Consider the following 17,676-nt stretch of genomic DNA (forward strand, 5'->3'; position numbering starts at 1 on the left):
ATTTCTCATTCATATTCTGAATTGATTTTTTGACTTATTTTTACTTGTTTTCAGATTCTCTAACATTTCATTGAGCTTCTTTAAAATCAATATTTTGAATTATTTATATGACATTTCGAGGGTTTCTTTTTGGTTAGGATCTGTTCTACAGACGTGTTCCTTTGAGGGTGTCTTAGTACCTTGTTTTTTAATGCTTCTTTTATCTTCACGCTGATTTCTGCTCATCTGGAGTAAGAGTCACTTATTATTTTTGAATTTACTTTTGTATGCTCTTTCTCTTGAAGATGTGACTATGATGTTGGTTGGGCAGGACTGTTTGGCTTTGCTTCTGGGTGCATACAGTGACAAAGACTCCGTGTGAGTTCTTTGGTTATAAGCTGCCTTTATGTGGTGGCTTTCTGAAATTCCAGTTGTAGTCGTGGTGTACCTGGTGGGTGAGTGGGCTCGAGAGCTTCTGAGCAGCTGGGGGGCACGGGCAGGAGGCAGTGGTGGTCCCAAGGAGCATTTCTTGTTCCTGAGTGCTGTGCTCTCGGGTCAACAGGGGTCGTAATGGGCTGTGCGGGCCCCCTCCAGGCCAGCAGGTGGCACTTGCAGGTAGGAGCCAGCTGTGGTGTTCGCCCAGCTTCTGTTGTTCATGTGAGGTGGTCAGGTGTCCCAGGTGGTAGACTGAGTCATGGGAGCTGTCCTCAGGCCCCTGGCAAAATGCCTGGGTGAAGGGGGACTACTGCTGCACTGAGGTCTCAGCAGGAGGAAGGGCTAGTTCCAGAGGCACAGCCTTGGCTGGCAAGAGTGGGACCTGCTTCCCTCTCACACCTGGGCCTGGTGGGGCTCACTGCTCGGTCTCGCCTGTGGCAGCCGGTCAGAACATTCGGTTAGTGCTGCAGTTCGCTTCTAGTCCACAGTGCTCTGAGCCATAGAAGTCGCCACTCAGGTCAGTGCCACAGCTCCCTGGCCACTCTCCATCTGCTCCGGTCCAGGGCAGAGCCTGGTTCCAGTGCTGTGGCTGGCACCCTGCCACACCTGTCTCTCAGTTCCTGCTGCGGGAGCCCAACCCCACTCGAGTGCCAGTTCCCCAGCCCCCAGCCTGAGTCTCTAATGCCAAAGGCTGCTACCACTCCTAGCTCCCGGGACCCCACACAGCTTGCTAAGAGGTGGGATCAAGAATGGTCGGCCCCCAAGTCTGGGGTGGTGCGTGGGACACTTCCCAGAGTGGTTCTGTCTCACAGTCTCCTAGCCACTTTCCAAATAAAAGCCGGGGCTTGGGAGGGTCCAGACGCTGCTCCGTGGGGCACGTGGACCACAGGGAGACACTCACCCCATCTCCCGTCCTGGGAGTTCACTCCCAGTGGCCAGCCAGCCGCAGCCACACAGGCTGCCTGCCTCCTCCTTCCCCGATCCTGGACTTTCCTTTCACATTTCCGTGGAAGTCCTGTGTTCCTGCTTGGATAAGTGTTCAAAGTGTGGCTGTCCGCACACAATTTTGGTTCTTCTAAGTGGATGAGCTGCCTGGAGCAGCCTCTGGCCACCTCCGGGGACCAGCCGCCCTGAGTAGCACGCGGTGTCCTTCCCTGCAGGCCTCAGCCCCGTGGCCTGTGCCGCACATCTGCTCCCCACACACATGCACCGCGGTTCCACTGGGCGTCCTGGGCTCTCTGAACCCGTTTTAGACCTTGAATTCTTGAGTTCCTCAAAAGAGAAATAACATGTTCATGTTTTATCTCCTTAGACCATCCAGGAGGTTGCTGGTTATGTCCTCATTGCCCTCAACACAGTGGAGAGGATTCCTCTGGAAAACCTGCAGATCATCAGAGGAAACGTGCACTACGAGAACTCGTACGCCTTAGCAGTCTTGTCCAACTACGGTGCCAACAAGTCTGGACTGAGGGAGCTGCCCATGAGGAACTTGCAGGGTGAGCGGCCGGGCCTGTCACCGGAGGCTGTAAATGCAGGCAGTGGTTCTGATGGCGCTCAGCGAGCCTGTCAGCTTCCTAATGCCCCTCAGAGAAGACTTTTATTCCTCAGACACACATGTATTGAGTGCCACCTGTGTGCAAGGTACACAGGTGGAGTTACTAAAAGGTGGGAGACAGTGGAAGGGGAATGGGAGAGGAGCCAGGTTCCAGCTCCTCTGCGGTCGCCGAGGTCAGTGAGAAAGAGCTAGAAGAAATGGCAGCAGATCTGGCTAAACGCATGTGAGCGGACGAGCTGGGTGGGAAGGAGCTGTGTGTGGGGGGAGTGAATAAACTGCCAGCCTGGCTACCCAGGCCTCAGAGTGAGCAACGTTGAAAGCCAGCCCACGTGGAGGCAGTTCCAAGAGTGGAGCTGCTGTGCCAAAGCTGTGTATGCGCGAAGGGCGGGGATGACAGTTCTGTGGAAGTTTGAGTTCTTGTGACCAGGACCCCTTGTCAGGCTCCTGTGGGACGAAAATGTGGAGGGTAACAGAAGAAAGAGGAAGTTGACCCTAAATATCGGACAGATCAATCACTGTGCCCCCACGATGTGGCAGGTTTGGCGCCAAGAGTGTTAAATTGGGAGCTACCTTTAAAGCCCACAGCCTTCCTTCAAAGCAGGCATTGTGCAGATGCTTCCTGACTTAGGACGGGTTAACCTCCGGATAAACCCACTGTAGGCTGAAAACATCGTCAACCAAATTTGGGGAGCATACTGAATGGTTATTACATTCATACCAGGGCAGCGTAAAAAAAATCTGAGCTGAACCATGGTAAGCCGGGGACCCTGTGTGCTCTGCCATTTTACAGATAAATCAATGGCAGTAAAGTCACTATCCCAAGGCCCCAGACTAGCGAGTAGAGAGACCAGCAACAGCCACCGAATCCCCTCCCGGACCTCCTTGCCCACGTGCCACGTGGTCTGACGGAGCAGGGCTGAGGAGGGGGCTGAGATGAACAGGGGTGCAGCACGGAAGGGTCACACTGGGAGCGACAGGAGCTCAGCAGGGTGCAGCTCTGGGACCCGGGCCACATACAGCACAAGGACAGACCCAGCCAGCTGCTCCCCTCATGGCTCCCTGGCTCGCCAGCCTATAAAACTGCCTCAAGAGTTCCCACCCACCACGTCAGCCGCCCAGCGCAGCCACACGCGTTTCCGCGTCTGTGCTGACGCTAACTTGTGTCGCACCCACACGCCGTGCAGTAGCCTGTTGCCCAGGTCGCCAGGCGCCTCCCACGACATCTCGCAGAGAGGCAGCCGTGTGGGCGCCGGGCGGCTGTCCCTCAGCAGCCACATGCCCCAGGGCGTTGCTTTAATCTGCGGCTGGGCTCCCTCATCTTCAAAAATGTGAGTGGCATGCTTGCTAAAAACGGTGACATGCTTCCCAGGGCTGCAGAGACAGCGGAGTGAGTGGCTCCAGCTAAAGCACTTACCCGCTTCTGCTGCCCCGGGTATGACTCCGTCCACACTGCTGAGTGCCGTGCGGTGAGTGCCTGCCCTGGCGCCCACCACGCCGCGCGCCCTCCGCCCCGGCAGCGCGGGGCAGCCTCCCTTTGCTCTCGCAGTCGGGTGCCCACCCTGGGCGCTCCCGGAAGCCCCGGCTTTCACCCTTCCTCCTGTCCCCTCGGTCCCTTGTCCCAGCTGCCAGAGCAGCTGATGTTCCTTCTGCTTCTGCAGTCCCGACCTCGCTCGGGTTTCAGCCGCCTGTGCCGGCTCCCGAGTGGGTGTTTCCAGGGGTCGCCCTGCTGCCGCCTCTCCCCTCGCACACAAAGCGCCACCATTTGGGCCTCATGGCGTCTCCACCTTCCTCTCAATTCCTGTACTGTCCTTCATCCACTGAGGAAGCTGTGCGCCCGCTTCCCGCTCTGGCCTGGGCCTGCCGAGCTGGGGCGGCCTGCAGTGCCCTTCCTCCCCTTCCTCCTCTCCCTCCCCTCCCTCCTCTCCCTCCTCTCCCTCCTCTCTCTCCCGAACCTGTGTCCATCTGGCGGCAGTCACACGCTTTCTGACAGCCGCCAGATCCTCCCAAGGGAAGCCTTCCTTTTCCACGTGGCACATCCATTCCCCACCTGCGGGCATTATTCTATACATCTAAGGGTGGTTTATTGCTGTATTTACGGGACAGATGGCCACTGAGCAATCATGAGGATTACTGAAGATAATGCTTATAAACCCACCAGCACAGTACCCGGCCTCGTCGCGTGTCAGGGTCTCCTGCAAGCATGGGGTGGTTAAGCTGTGTGACACGTCTGTCCCCAGGCCTGTCATTCTCAGAGAGAAGCCGGCAGGTCCTGCTCATCCTTGCAGACCCCAGGACACTGGCGCAGGGCTGTGTGCATGTGAGCCACTCTGCGAATGTCCCTGTTAACTGTCGTTGGTGCAACACTCTCCCTTTGCACAGGCTTGATTTTTTCTCATTTCTGACTTTTTCACATCCTCTCAGCTCTTCCTTGGAAGCAATTGTAGCATATCACACGTCCCTTGTGCCCCTGGTGTCTGCCTGTCTCTTTGTCATCCGTGCAGATCTTGCTGCCCCGTGCCATTCCCACGCTTCTTCTCCAGTGTGGACCCTCCCCAGGCGCCCGGGAGGGTGCAGGCTGCCCCCCCCCCGCATTCCAGGTCCACAGCGCTTGGGTCGCCACCTGCCCTGCACACCAAGGGACAGTTCCAGCCCAGTCCATCAGCCCCCCCGGGAGCCCACTGCTCACCACACACTCCTCATTCATGCTGTGCCCACTGACGAAACCATTCTCCTCCTTCCTGTCCTTCTAAATTCCGAATCATTGTTCAGGGCCCAGTTCAGAAAACGTCCTGACTCCTCCACAGCACTGTCGGTAACCAGAGCTTCGTCTGCCTCCTCCCCCAGGGAAGCTTTCAGGGGACCAACCTCAGGGACTCTGGCTTTGCACACTGGCATCTTCTTAACCAGTTCTAAAGAAATGTAAAGAAATGCATGCGTACTTCATGAGAACGCAGGGGAGGGGAAGGCGCGCTCACGGCGTTCTGTTCTCGCGCAGAAATCCTGCACGGTGCTGTGCGCGTCAGCAACAACCCTGTCCTCTGCAACGTTGAGACCATCCAGTGGCGGGACATCGTCAGCGGTGACTTTCTGAGCAATATGTCGATGGACTTTCAGAACAATCTGGGCAATTGTAAGTGTGGCACACATGTTCTCTCTGCCTCCGGCTGTGCAGTGCTGGGGTGGGGACGGGAGAAGACACATTTAGTGTCAAGTCACAGTAATATGAAACAAAAGAAATTGTGAACAAAAGATCTGCCCCCTAGAAGAGCATTTATTTGAGAAATGGGAAAGTCTGTCTTTCGTGGTACAGGTTAGCCCCGTGCTGAGAGGGCAGGTCACCCCTGGACAGTGGAGCCCACCTGCGCCAGGGAAGGCAGCAGGGGCAGCGGGCACTCCTGGCACCAGGGCCTTCTCCATGCTGCCTCAAGGAGACTGGCCAGGCCCTCGTATGCATCGGACTTGCTCTGGAGTCCTGTGTGGCGCCCAGGCCTGGCTCTGCCCTCCAGCTGAGGGGTGTAGACACTCCCACACGGAGCCACAGGCAAAACTGGGCACAGCCCCTGGGCAGGAAGTTTATCCATATTTCCCTGAATGCTCGTGACCCAGTCCCTGCCCTGCTCATCCACAGGGGCACAGGGCTGTGTCACCCACCCTGGCCGGCGCTGAGACACAGGTTTGTACTCACCAGGCTCCCTGAGCTGCTCCCACTCCTGAGCTTCCAGTCCCTTAAAATGAGGCAGGATCCCCATTTCCTGCTGTTCCATGTCCCCGCAACTGGGCAGTGGGTGCCTGCTTGGTTTTTGGTCTCAAAGAAAATGGAGCTGATGTGGACCCTCATAGTCATCAGCCAGAGCTTTTTGGTTGTTATTTGCTTGTTTTATTCTTTATTTCATTTATTTCTTGATTTATTGTGATGAAATACCCATAATACGATTTACCATTTCACCTATTTTAACTTTATAATACTTGTACATTCGTGCTGTTGTGCGGCCTCACCACCGTGCGCACACACAGCCCTCCCGTCTTGCAGACCCGACGCCGTGCCTGTGAGATGACACCTCCCTGTCGTCCCCTCCTCTGCAGACGCTGGCCCTGGCCATCGTTCCTCCTTCTGTCTCTGAACTGACTGCTCTAGGGCCCTCGATAAGTGTAATTACACAGTATTCGTCCTTTTCTGTCTGGCTATTTCCCCTAGCAAAATGTCCTCCAGGTTCATCCATATGGTGGCATGTGTCGAGAACATCATTCCTCTTCATGAATGGATGATATTCCATCGTGTGTTTAGGCCACATTTTGTTCATGTATTCATCCCCCAGTGGACACTCAGGCTGCTCCCACCTTTTGACTGTTTGGGTAACGCTGCTCTGCACGTGGGTATCAAGCCCCTTTCTCTTATAAATGTATTGTTCTACCAGATACTCATCCTGACACCTACTATGTTTTCAGGAAACTGAGAGGTGCGTTTTACAATGCAAAATTTTATATTATTTATGAGATCAAGTTTAGCATTTCCTCAGCTCTCTGGTAGACAATGGGGAGGTTAAATCACTCAAACGCACATTTATTTTAAAGAAAACAGACACATAAAGGCTATGGGGCTAATCCAAGCTTGCCATGATTCAGTGCGGGGAGCCCAAAAGGGCTCACTCCACTCACCGCAAGGCTGAGGGGAAGACGCACCAAGGAAGAGCTGGGAATAAGAAGGATGGACAGGCTCTCACAATAACAGTCTCAGATATTAAAGGGCTTTGAACTACAAGCCAGTATGGTATTGATTTCAGCACAGATATCAAAGAATAAGCTATCAACATATAAGAATAAGCCTAACCAAATCAACAGTCCACAAAGAAGTGACATTTCAAACAAATAAGGGAAGAATTCATTATTCAATAAATTGTTCTGGAATGACTTAACTATTGGGGGGACTATCAAAGTGACAGTACTATAAAGGATCTTTAAAAAAGGACCTAGGGATATTTGGTTAGTTGTATTGTAAAGTAAAAAATCACCATCCACCTGATACCTGTATTTTCCTTGTTACTCACCTGACTAGTGGCCGGTTCGGAAACCTGCCCCTCTCCCATGGCAAGGGGAATCCACCCCCTTGACTAGTGTTTTATGGCCACACATTCCTTCCTGCTGAGAACTTATCTCATTTATTCTTTACCCAGAAAAGTCTCTCACGCCATGATATATGTGTTCTATGGGCAAGGTGTCCGAGACTCAGGAAAGTTATGCAGTGTGTTTCAGCAATGTGTTTCTGATGATGAAGTTTGGAATTTGGAGTTAGAATGAGTGGGTTTACTTAAGAGGAAATTAAAATAAATCCATCACCCACTCCATATAATACAAATTCCAAATACATATTAAATGCATGTAATAAAATATTTTAATATATGTTTAAGTGCTAGAAGAAAATATAAAGATAAATATTTGTGATATCAAGTTGAAGAAAAGCCAAAGCCAGACACCATAAAAGACACTTCCATGTGAAAAAATGGTGATGGTGATGAGGAAAATATTGTGCAATGTCTGACTGCCATGAAGAGGGTTAATATCCTTGCTGTGTGACTATCTAAAGTAGTCTTAAGAAGACTAAGAAAAAGATGAAGCTCCCAGTGGAAACATGGGCCCAGGACTTCAGCAGCCACACACACACAGACACACACACACACTAAGATGGCCAAGAAATAAAGTAAAATTCTTTTTCTACTGTAATACAAGGGAGATCAAAATAAAATAAGTATGCATCATGTTTGTCTTTGCTAAATATTTGGGCTCCTTTCAATTTTCAGACACCTGGGTCAGCCAGGGTGTGGAGAAACAGAAATTCTAATGTTCTTCTTGTGGGCATAGAAAGTAATAAAACCCAGTCAGGTAACACGCCTACAATGTGTACCTAAAGCTGTCAAGTATGTGCACCTTTGACCCATCAATATCATGTCTAAGAATAATAGAAAACAGAAATAACAGGAGTGAAAATCATGTGAGATGTAGAAAAATATTTTTATCTAAGAATGTTCCTTTGCAACTTTATTTATAATAAATTTTTCAGATAAATTACATATATAAAATTAAGAGATTAGTTAAATAAATTACGGTCTAGCCATGCTATCAGTCATCATGTTAGGTAGAAGGATACGTAAAGGCATGCAAAAATTGTCACACTTTATTAGATTTTTTTAAGGTTATAATACAATGTACAGTGTGATTCCTATTCTTATATTTACACATATTTATGTCTATCAATTATCTCTAGATGATTTGCTTTTTTCTATTATCCATATTTTATACAGTGTGTCTGCATTTCTTTTATTGTCACTGAAGTTTCATGATAGAATCATAAATAGAAATCGAGTTTGTTGGTTAAGCAAATGTTCCCCTGTTAGAGAAAGATGCATTTTTATTTTAAATATTTTTAAATACCTATTACATGCTTATAATGAAATTTGAAAAATATGTTGAAGTATAGGGTAAAAATAACATAATTTCACTCCAGAGACAACTGCTTTTAACATTTCTAAGTATTACTTTTGCTGTCCCCTCTCTCTGTCTCTTTTTCTATCCCCTTGTCTCTGACCCTGTCTCTTTCTCTGTCTTCCTGTTTCTGGCTCCCCCCAACTTCTCTGTCTTTCTGTCTCTGTCTCTTTGTCTCTAACACCCTTTCTCGCTCTGTCTGTCTTTCTCTCTCTGCACCTCCCTCTTCACGACATGCTGCCCATTGGCCGCTCGGCCTCACCATCTTTCATGACTCTACGAGCACCTGCTTGGCACTAGTGCTTTTCCCCCTGACGGGGACCGTGAGCACTTCGTCATATTCCCGGGGTGCTCTGGTTTAATAGTCACTTGGCACACTGTCAGCTCTTCTGTTGGAAATCTGAATTCTCCCAGAGATAAATTCCTCCTGACTGCAGCAGACTTTGGGAACATTAACTCCGTTAAGTTACTGTGACTTCGTGATAAAAGATACCTGCACAACGGACCTCTTTGTAACAAATGTATTGCCCGCCCTGTTCTCTCCATGTAGGTATAACACTGTGACCTTCTGATTTCTCAATACTCAGAAAAGGGAAACACGACTAATGAGAGTAAACACCGTTTAGCTATAATTTGTGATTGAGCAGTTTTAAAACCTGCAGAAATTGATTGATCGATTGCAAATATTTTCAGACAGTAGCTTGTAAATTAGTAGCTAAGGTCGCAGGTAAACCACAAAGGGATACACACTGTTAACACTTTTGTCCGGTGTGCAGCGTCCTGTGCCTCACTCTGGTTTGGGGTCTAGGAGGTTTTACTTAACAGCCCAGGAGAACGGCACACACAGCCATGCAAGACTGGGCGCAGCAGGGCGCACCGGGCACGTGCCAAGGGCCTGGCCAGACCAGACACCTTCCGCTGTGGTGGGAGATGCTAGGGGACTCCTCAAGCCTAAGGAAATTGTCAGCGTGGACCCTTGAGTTCGCTCAAGTCCCCGTTTACATGGCCTGTGACAATAATTACTCTCAGCCTCAGTTTCCACTGCTGACATGTAAATAAAGGCAGTGCGTGGCTCGTCTTTTCTTATGGAGATCCCTTAAGTCATGCTGCAAACCAACCAGCTGAACAGAGACAAAGACATTGGAAGCTCAGGGCCTCAGGAAGGGTGTCATCAGTTTCTGGTCACTCATTGTCCTTTGCCAAGACATGGATTTAACTATCACTGTTACGTTTCAGGCCAGACATGCGATCCAGGCTGTCCCAATGGGAGCTGCTGGGGTGCGGGAGAGGAGAACTGCCAGAAACGTAAGTGCGGCGCGGCCTCTGACCCCGGCGCCGCCCTCCCTGCCTCTGTGCAAGGATTGGATCTGCGTTTCCTTTGAAGACTCTAAAAAGCTTTTCGACTGCAGGGCCACGTGTTAGCAGTTCCGTGAATGACAGTCTTGCAAATCTCACTGCATGGGTTAGTCCAGGGTGGGCTACTTTTGGCACTTCAGCCTGTCGTACGCAAGTGAACGCCAGTCACCGTGCACCAGCCGTGTCTTCTAACAATATGTTCAGCAGGTTTCCCTGGGAACGGAAGGCTTGTCTCTGGTGACATGGGCCACCAGACTTCTCGGCCCCCTTTCCTTGGTACCCACCTGCACCGGAGTTTGAGCAACGTTGCTCAAGAGGGTTTCTGCGTGAGTCCTCCTTAGGATAGAAGGAGTAGTTTGCCCAAGTGTGGCCAGCATGCTCAGACTCTCAGTGGCCAAGCAATCTGGGGATATTTCAGCTTAAAAACTGGCCATCTGTCCTTATGTTTAATTATGGGGTGGCTGTGGTGCCATGGAGCACTACTTCCCTGCAGGGATTATACTTTGGTTATTTGTATGTGCTTCCTGCATTGCCCAGAAACTTGGTTCTAACTGGTAACCAATTATGTAGCAGGTCTGAAAGTCTAGACTTGACCTGGTTAGTTCCCTTTAAGTGATTAAAAATATATTGGGGAAAAAGGTGCTATAAGGGAAGGTGATGATTTGATTGAGTTTGGCTGAATGTAAACACCTGGGAAACCCAACAAACCATGGAATCCCTAAATCCATCCTTTTCCTTCACTTTTTCACCCACCGTTTGCACGTGCTCTGTGGCGTCCCTTGGAAACAACCCTGCCCTGCTCTCAGCTCCTGGGGATCTGTGCTCTTTTCCAGTGACCAAAGTCATCTGCGCGCAGCAGTGCTCCGGGCGCTGCCGCGGCAAGTCCCCCAGCGACTGCTGCCACAACCAGTGCGCCGCGGGCTGCACGGGGCCCCGCGAGAGCGACTGCCTGGTAAGAGGTGCTGTCCGTTGGCCTCCCCACCCAAGACGGGGTCCTTGTGGGAGGAGTGTGTCCACTAGCATTCCTGGGAGCAAATGTGGGTGTTGGCCTTGCCCAGGGACAAGGCTACTTCTGTCAGCCTACTGCCACCCTTCTGTGAGACCTGCAGTGATTGTGTATATGGCCTCCCCATGCCTCAGTTTACTCAGCTGACAGTGGTGGATAACAGAGTCCCTCCTGCTGAGTGGCCTAAATGGCATAAAGCATGTGGCGTCCATCATCAAGACCTGAGTGCTACACACAGCTTTACTGTGCCGGCAGCGGCAGCGCACTCTGCACTGTTCCACTCAACTCTGCTGAGCCCAGAGACTGGCTGCCACAGGTCCCCTGGGAGGTCCACCCAGAGCCACACAGACCTTGAAGCACAGCTGGCTGGGCCTGTGTTAGGGCCCTGGTGCCAGCCCCGCTGCTCTCCCCACCACTGCTCAGATGCCTCCTGGGCACATCCCGCCCCAAAGGGTCTCGAAGCACTGGCTTTCGTCCCTGTTACTGCAGAAGGCTCCGGCAGAAGCCTTGCTGTCCCAGGAGTGTCTCAGGAGTGCTGGATCCCCGGGTCAGTGCCAAGCCTGGCGAGGCCTCCCTAATACAGGGTCCGGAGCACTCTGTCATTTCAGGGAAGGGAAGATCCCTCAACTCCAGAGACTGGACCCAGCCCCAGGGACTTTGACTCAGTTGGCCTGGGCTGACTCTAACCGGCAGCTCCAGGAAGAAGACATGGATTGGTCCTTAGTAGTAGGAGCCATTGCCGTGTTTGATCTGGCCCTTTTTACACGGCACGCTTCCTAGGCAAAGTTTTCTGCAGTTTGGCAATAAATTCTAAAATGTATCCTCAAGTGTTCTTTATAAGGGATACCCAGTGTAAACTGAGTCAAAAAATAACTTCACTCCATAGTTACCACTATAATGTGTGAACTCCTTTGTAATTTGTAAATTAATAAGAGAAATATTTTCTCTGATCATAATCCCATAAATCATAGCTTAGATGGTACATTTAAGAAAAATCATACTTTTAAGAGAAAAGTCTTTCTGACTCTACTGAAAATAAATTTGCTAGATTTTCCCACTCTAATTGGACACTTGAGTTTGAGCTTTCTGAGTGGAATCAAAGCCACACTGCACTTCCTCCGCCTGTGGTACTCGTGTCCTTGCCGTGCTTGACTGGCGTGCCCTCCCTCCTGCGACAGGTCTGCCGCAGGTTCCGAGATGAAGCCACGTGCAAGGACACCTGCCCGCCACTCATGCTGTACAACCCCACCACGTACCAGATGGACGTGAACTCCGAGGGCAAATACAGCTTTGGTGCCACCTGCGTGAAGAAGTGTCCCCGTGAGTTGCCCACCTGGGGGCCCTCTGACTCGTCAGGCATCCTTGCCCCGTCCTATCCCCCATGGGAGCCCGTGGGTCGCCCATCTCAGGTAGTCTTTGCTGCTCTGTGGGCAGATGCGCGTGAGGGGCCAGCCCCGCTGCAGAGGGGCAGGAAGGCCGTGTCCGCCTCGGGCAGCGTCGTCTGCGTCCGTGGCCAGGCTGCGTGGCAGGGAATCCGCCTGTGGCTCAGTCCCCACAACTGAGGACTGGCCCAGAGTGTTCAGTCCCCAGACAGGCACAGAGCTGTGATCCGCTGGGCCGCCTCACTGTCAGGCTTGTACCGAGCAGGCGACCAACAGAGCCCATTCAGGGAGGATCTCAGAAGTCCTGCCTTCTCGAGCAGATAAAATTCTGGCCACAGTTGTGCCTCTTAGGGGTGTTGCAGAGCTTTTGTTTTTGTTTTGTTCTGTTGGGATTTTGCTTGTTTGTGTTAATGTTTACATTCTGCTGGTGGCTGTAGGCTTTAGGGAAATGGTGACATGAAACACCTCCTAATAGAGAAGAGAAACTTTGCCTAAGTAAAGAGCTGTAGAAGCCAATCTTGATGTCTAGAAGGGGAGGTTGAGAAAAAAATTTAAGAGAACAGTTATGAGGGGGGGATTTTACTCTGCCAGATTTGTGTAAATGAAAAATTTTAAGCTTGGTACAGAAAAAAATACACAACAGAATAATCCATTGTAAGGTGAATGGCAAACTAAGATAAAGAAAAACGTGCCGTGGTGATGACGCAGAGACGGTCTTTGAGAGACGGCAGAGCTTTGAAATTGGTGAGAAACCACTGAGAGCCACCACAGAGCCAACAGTTCACAGAAGAAAAATCACCAGTGTCCAGGAAATATTTTCGAGGATCTACTTTGGGAACGCAGAACGGGAACACAGAGAGCTCCTGGAACTCACACAGAAGTTAACATTAACACAGATAAATTACCGTACGGGCAGGGGAAGGCGGAGGACAGGGCCCAGGCCCGCGCTGGGGTGCAGAACCGCAGGTCCCACCGGCACAGGGGACCGGCCCCCGCGGGCACGGGGGCGTCACCGCAGGAGTGAGTGCAGCCTCAGACGTGGGCGTCAGTGGAAAAGTGCCGTTTGTTTAGTTAGATTCACCTTTTTTAATAAATACTCAAGCTTTACTGGTCCTGAAGACAGATTCTACAGGAAAACAAAATGAGCTTCCAAGAGGAGCTTTGGATGGGCGGGCAGGCTCGGTGCTCTCTCCCGAGCGGCTCCGGCCCTCCCTGCTGGGCAAGGCCTGTGTTTCTCCACACTGCAGTCTAGAAAACCCTTAAACACTTGGCCGTGATTCCTTTCCTGTTTGCAACCTTTCATTCTTTGTCCTTCAAGCAAAACCAAGGTGCACGGGTGCTTTGCGTCAGCTCCCGGACAGGCGCGTGCGGCCTGGGGGGGGCCCCGGGGGCACCTGGCACCGCCTTCACCTGGGCCCTCCTGGCTCCCTCAGGAAACTACGTGGTGACAGACCATGGCTCGTGCGTCCGCGCCTGCGGTTCAGACAGCTACGAGGTGGAGGAAGACGGCATCCGCAAGTGTAAAAAGTGTGAGGGGCCCTGCCGCAAAGGTAGGAGCCTGCACGGCGCCGAGGTCTGTTCTCTGGCTGGGAGGCGGGGCTCCGCTTCCCACGGCCAGATGGACACATTCGAGTCCTCTGGTTAAAAGAACAAAATCCAAAACCTGGGTACATTGTTTCTTTACAATGAAGACAGCCCTGGGGAGCCAGGTCAGAGCAGCCGTGGGCAGGGGGGCCAGAGGCGCAGGGTCTCCCCAGCAGCCACACTGTGGCCCAGTGGGAAACGAGGCGAGGAGAAGGCCAGGCTGACCAGGGCGGCCCGGCTGCGGCTCTGCTCCCACCGCCATGGCCCCCAACGGCGCCATCTGGGTTTGTCGTGTGCATGAGGGACGCGGCCCTGTGGACTCCCTGCCCCTCCCCTGCCCGTGCACCCCTGGCTGCTCTTCCCCAACAACTGTGAATGGAATAAACATGTCTCTTATCTTGACAGTCTGTAACGGAATAGGGATCGGTGAATTTAAAGACACACTGTCCATAAATGCTACAAACATTAAATACTTCAGAAATTGCACCTCCATCAGTGGAGACCTCCATATCCTGCCTGTGGCATTTAGGGGGTAAGTGACAGGTTTAGTCACTTGTACAGAGGAAAACAAGACCTGCCTTTTTAGCTGGCAGAGACTGGTCGTCGGTAACCGTCCCGCCCCGTGTTGCAGGGACTCCTTCACGCGCACCCCTCCTCTGGACCCGAAGGAGCTGGACATCCTGAGAACCGTGAAGGAGATAACAGGTCTGTGCGGGCACGGCCCTCGGACAGAAACGGGAAGTCAGCGTGTTAGAGAGAGAGCTTTTAAACACATTTTCTTCTCCTTTGGCATAAAAACAGTCCTTCTGAAATTCCACCATTAATAGCTAATTCTTTGATACTTTTTAAAAACATGGTTTTCCCTGCAGGCAAAGAGCAACACGTTAAGCGAAGCTCAGGTCACTCCCCATACGTGAACGTGTTTCCTCCCAAGGTGGCGTGGACCGCGCACCTTGCGGGCCCGTGACGCAAACCGTAGCGGGAGGGCAGGTGGGGGGGCAGCAGGGGCTCCCAGGCCTTCCCAAGGAGACTGCAACCCCCTGCTGGGCCACCGCAGCCCCTGGGCCAGGGACTGCCATCTGAACCCCACTTTCTTCGCCTCTAAGACCTGAATAACAAGGGTGTGTGGGGATTGGAATTAAATAAGGAAAAGAAGTGCAACCCCTTGTGTGTGATAACAGGCCAGTGATCGCAGCAGGAGGCTGTTTGGTGCCATCAAACGTGAGCCCAGGGAGGGTCCCAGGGCCGCAGCAGGGTGGGCTCCGGGACAGGAGTTGGGTGGCAGGAGAGATACCAGCGGGATGGGGGATTCCATGGGGAGACGAGATGCCGTCGAGAAATTGCGAACACACACAGTGAAGGTGACAGAAAGAATCCAGTCCAATCCAATTTTCACATTTATTGTCATATCATAGTCTCATGTGATGCCTAGAATAATGTCTCACACAACAAAGAAACTTCTGGGTGGCGTGTGTCTGAACCTTCCTTCTGCCTGACAGGGTTTTTGCTGATTCAGGCTTGGCCTGAAAACAGGACAGACCTCCACGCCTTCGAGAACCTGGAAATCATCCGCGGCAGGACCAAGCAACAGTAAGCTGCCCACGGCCAGCGCCCGGCAGATTGTTTCTGTCTTTGTGCCTTGCAGCTGGGCTTCAGGACAGTTGCCCACTGTCCTCCCCTAACGCACGTCTTGCCCGAGCAGGTCCAGGCTCGAGACAAAGATGTTCGCATTGGCACAGCGCCATACACTGAACCGTGCTGAACTTTATTCAGAATTCACCAGTTCTTTCATGAGTGCGTTTATTCTGGTTAAATCTCAGTCCTCCCCGATGTGTACTAGTGTCTGCATCTCTCTGGCCCTTTCTGGGCCTTGACACTTGTGCGAAGCCCAGGTCAGGTATTTGGTAGACCGTCCAACGATGGCATCTGGCCGCTCTTGCCTCAGGACATCAGCAGTAGAGACTATGCACATCCCCTAAGAGGGACCTGGTGGGCTCTCTAACACGAAATGCCTTTGTCATGATTTCCACTTTCCAGCCCCTAATGGTGCAGCGCACACACAGGCGCACACACAAGTGTCTTTAGTGTCACAAGAGCAATCATTCATTTTGTGGTGACAAGGAGGAGTTTGGGAATCTCTTGATCAAATCTACCTTGGAAAGAGTCTGGTTATGAGAAGTGTCTCCCATAATGGCCCCTAAAAGGGAATACATAATGTGGTGCAATATTAAAGAAAATCAGAGTATGTGAAATGCAGATTGCTTTCCATAAACGGCCTTGGCTGTGCATCTCTGGTACCAAACACGCAGCCACTGCCGCTTCCCAGGAAGGCCCTGTGCTCTGTACTCCCTGGGGCACTTTGCCTAAGGTTCATACAGAAAGGCGAGATTTAGAGCACTTTGCATGGATAACTGGTCTGTACCCCTCCTGAGTTTTCAGGATTTAAACAAGGTAAGGGTCACTTATTTTCCAGTTTAATGCAAAGTCCAGTAATTCTGGTCCTCCCAAGGCAGGGTGACAACTGGCTCCGGGGGCAACTCGCCAAGGCCCCAGACCAGCCCTGTAAGGAAGCCCCCAACTCTGCCCTGTGTCTTGGCTTTCCTGGGTGGGCGCCAGGAGAATCCCTGACTGTGGGGTTGCAGGTCTCCCGCGTGGGCCTCTGGCTTCTGAGGAGGCCGGGAGGCAGGTTGGGGAGAAGAGCAACAGGGAGAGAGGGGACCCCAAGCGGAACTTCAGCCCTCTGCCACTCAGGCCTATCTCGGCTGGCTCGGAACCCAGCGGGGCTCAAGCGAGCTTCCCACAAACGCAGACCGCTTTCCTGGGGTTCCCTCAGTTGCAAACAGCAGCCCGAGCTCCTCCGCAGGTGCACGAGGCCCCTGCGCTCCGGCCCGTCCACCGCGCCCCAACCCTCCGCACCTGCACCGGCAGGCTGCGCCAGCGCTGTGGCTCCCACACCATCCGTGAGTCCCCACCTGCAGGGGACCCCGACTCCCCACTTCAGTCGGAACAATGTCCATCCGCCGTCCGAGGGACTACCTTCTAGAGTCCTAGCGTCGTGCTGAGTGGCGAAGAAAGTATCGCAGCCCCTGCTCCCGAGGGCCTCACGGTCTCGGCGTCACCTCTCGGAGGAAGCCACCCCTCCCAAAGATCCCGCCCCAGACCTGTCAGAGAGACCCCTGCCCTGTGCTCCGCGGTGCCCACGCTCACTGCACCCACCAACGGGGCTGACATCGTCGCCACTGGACCGAGGGTTTCTTGAGAGCACAAAACATATCTAACAGACATGGAATCTGGCACATAGTTCCTCAAATGTTTGCTCAGTGCGTATGGATGCGCAGATGGATGGGTGGGTGGACAAGCCTACAACCTTTGAAGGTATTTGGATGTTTGAAAGGTTAGACCATGTTCTCAATTTCCAGGAAAAAAAATGTAGTAAATTAAATAATGACACTAAGACATTTATTCTGCCCCTGAGTCTGCCACTGAGGCTAAAGATGCTAAATGAAGAAGGAACTTACTTTTCCCTGGAGGAGCTTAAACAAATACTTGCAATTTTCAAAAGTTCTTCCACAGCATGACTTACAACCCTTGGAAGGCAGTTTTTTAGTAAATCTAAGGTGCTCCAGAAAAACAAAATAAAGTTTTAGGGATATATTGTTTTCACAATTGTTCACAATGTTCTTCTTCTTCTCTCCAATTTAGTGGCCAGTTTTCTCTTGCGGTTGTTGGCCTGAACATAACATCCTTGGGATTACGTTCCCTCAAGGAGATAAGTGATGGAGATGTAATAATTTCAGGAAACAAAAATTTGTGCTATGCAAATACAATAAACTGGAAAAAACTATTTGGGACCTCTAGTCAGAAAACCAAAATTATAAACAACAGAGTTGAAAACAACTGCA

At 51.7% G+C, this 17,676-nt stretch overlaps 1 protein-coding gene across 5 annotated transcripts in view; it reads left to right on the forward strand.

Moving 5' to 3' along the window:
• Positions 1-17,676, forward strand: part of EGFR (epidermal growth factor receptor) — a 186,401-nt gene that overhangs the window by 125,052 nt on the left and 43,673 nt on the right. For all 5 annotated transcript variants that reach the window (XM_045564905.1, XM_045564906.1, XM_045564907.1 and 2 more), the window contains exons 3-12: positions 1,727-1,910; positions 4,965-5,099; positions 9,683-9,751; positions 10,636-10,754; positions 11,987-12,128; positions 13,624-13,740; positions 14,180-14,306; positions 14,406-14,479; positions 15,274-15,364; positions 17,477-17,676. In XM_045564905.1, coding sequence (XP_045420861.1) covers positions 1,727-1,910; positions 4,965-5,099; positions 9,683-9,751; positions 10,636-10,754; positions 11,987-12,128; positions 13,624-13,740; positions 14,180-14,306; positions 14,406-14,479; positions 15,274-15,364; positions 17,477-17,676 — 1,258 coding nt within the window. The remainder of the gene's footprint in view (positions 1-1,726; positions 1,911-4,964; positions 5,100-9,682; positions 9,752-10,635; positions 10,755-11,986; positions 12,129-13,623; positions 13,741-14,179; positions 14,307-14,405; positions 14,480-15,273; positions 15,365-17,476) is intronic.

The sequence above is a fragment of the Lemur catta genome, chromosome 11 (assembly GCF_020740605.2).
Source record: "Lemur catta isolate mLemCat1 chromosome 11, mLemCat1.pri, whole genome shotgun sequence".
In the NCBI taxonomy this organism is placed as follows: Eukaryota; Metazoa; Chordata; class Mammalia; order Primates; family Lemuridae; genus Lemur; species Lemur catta.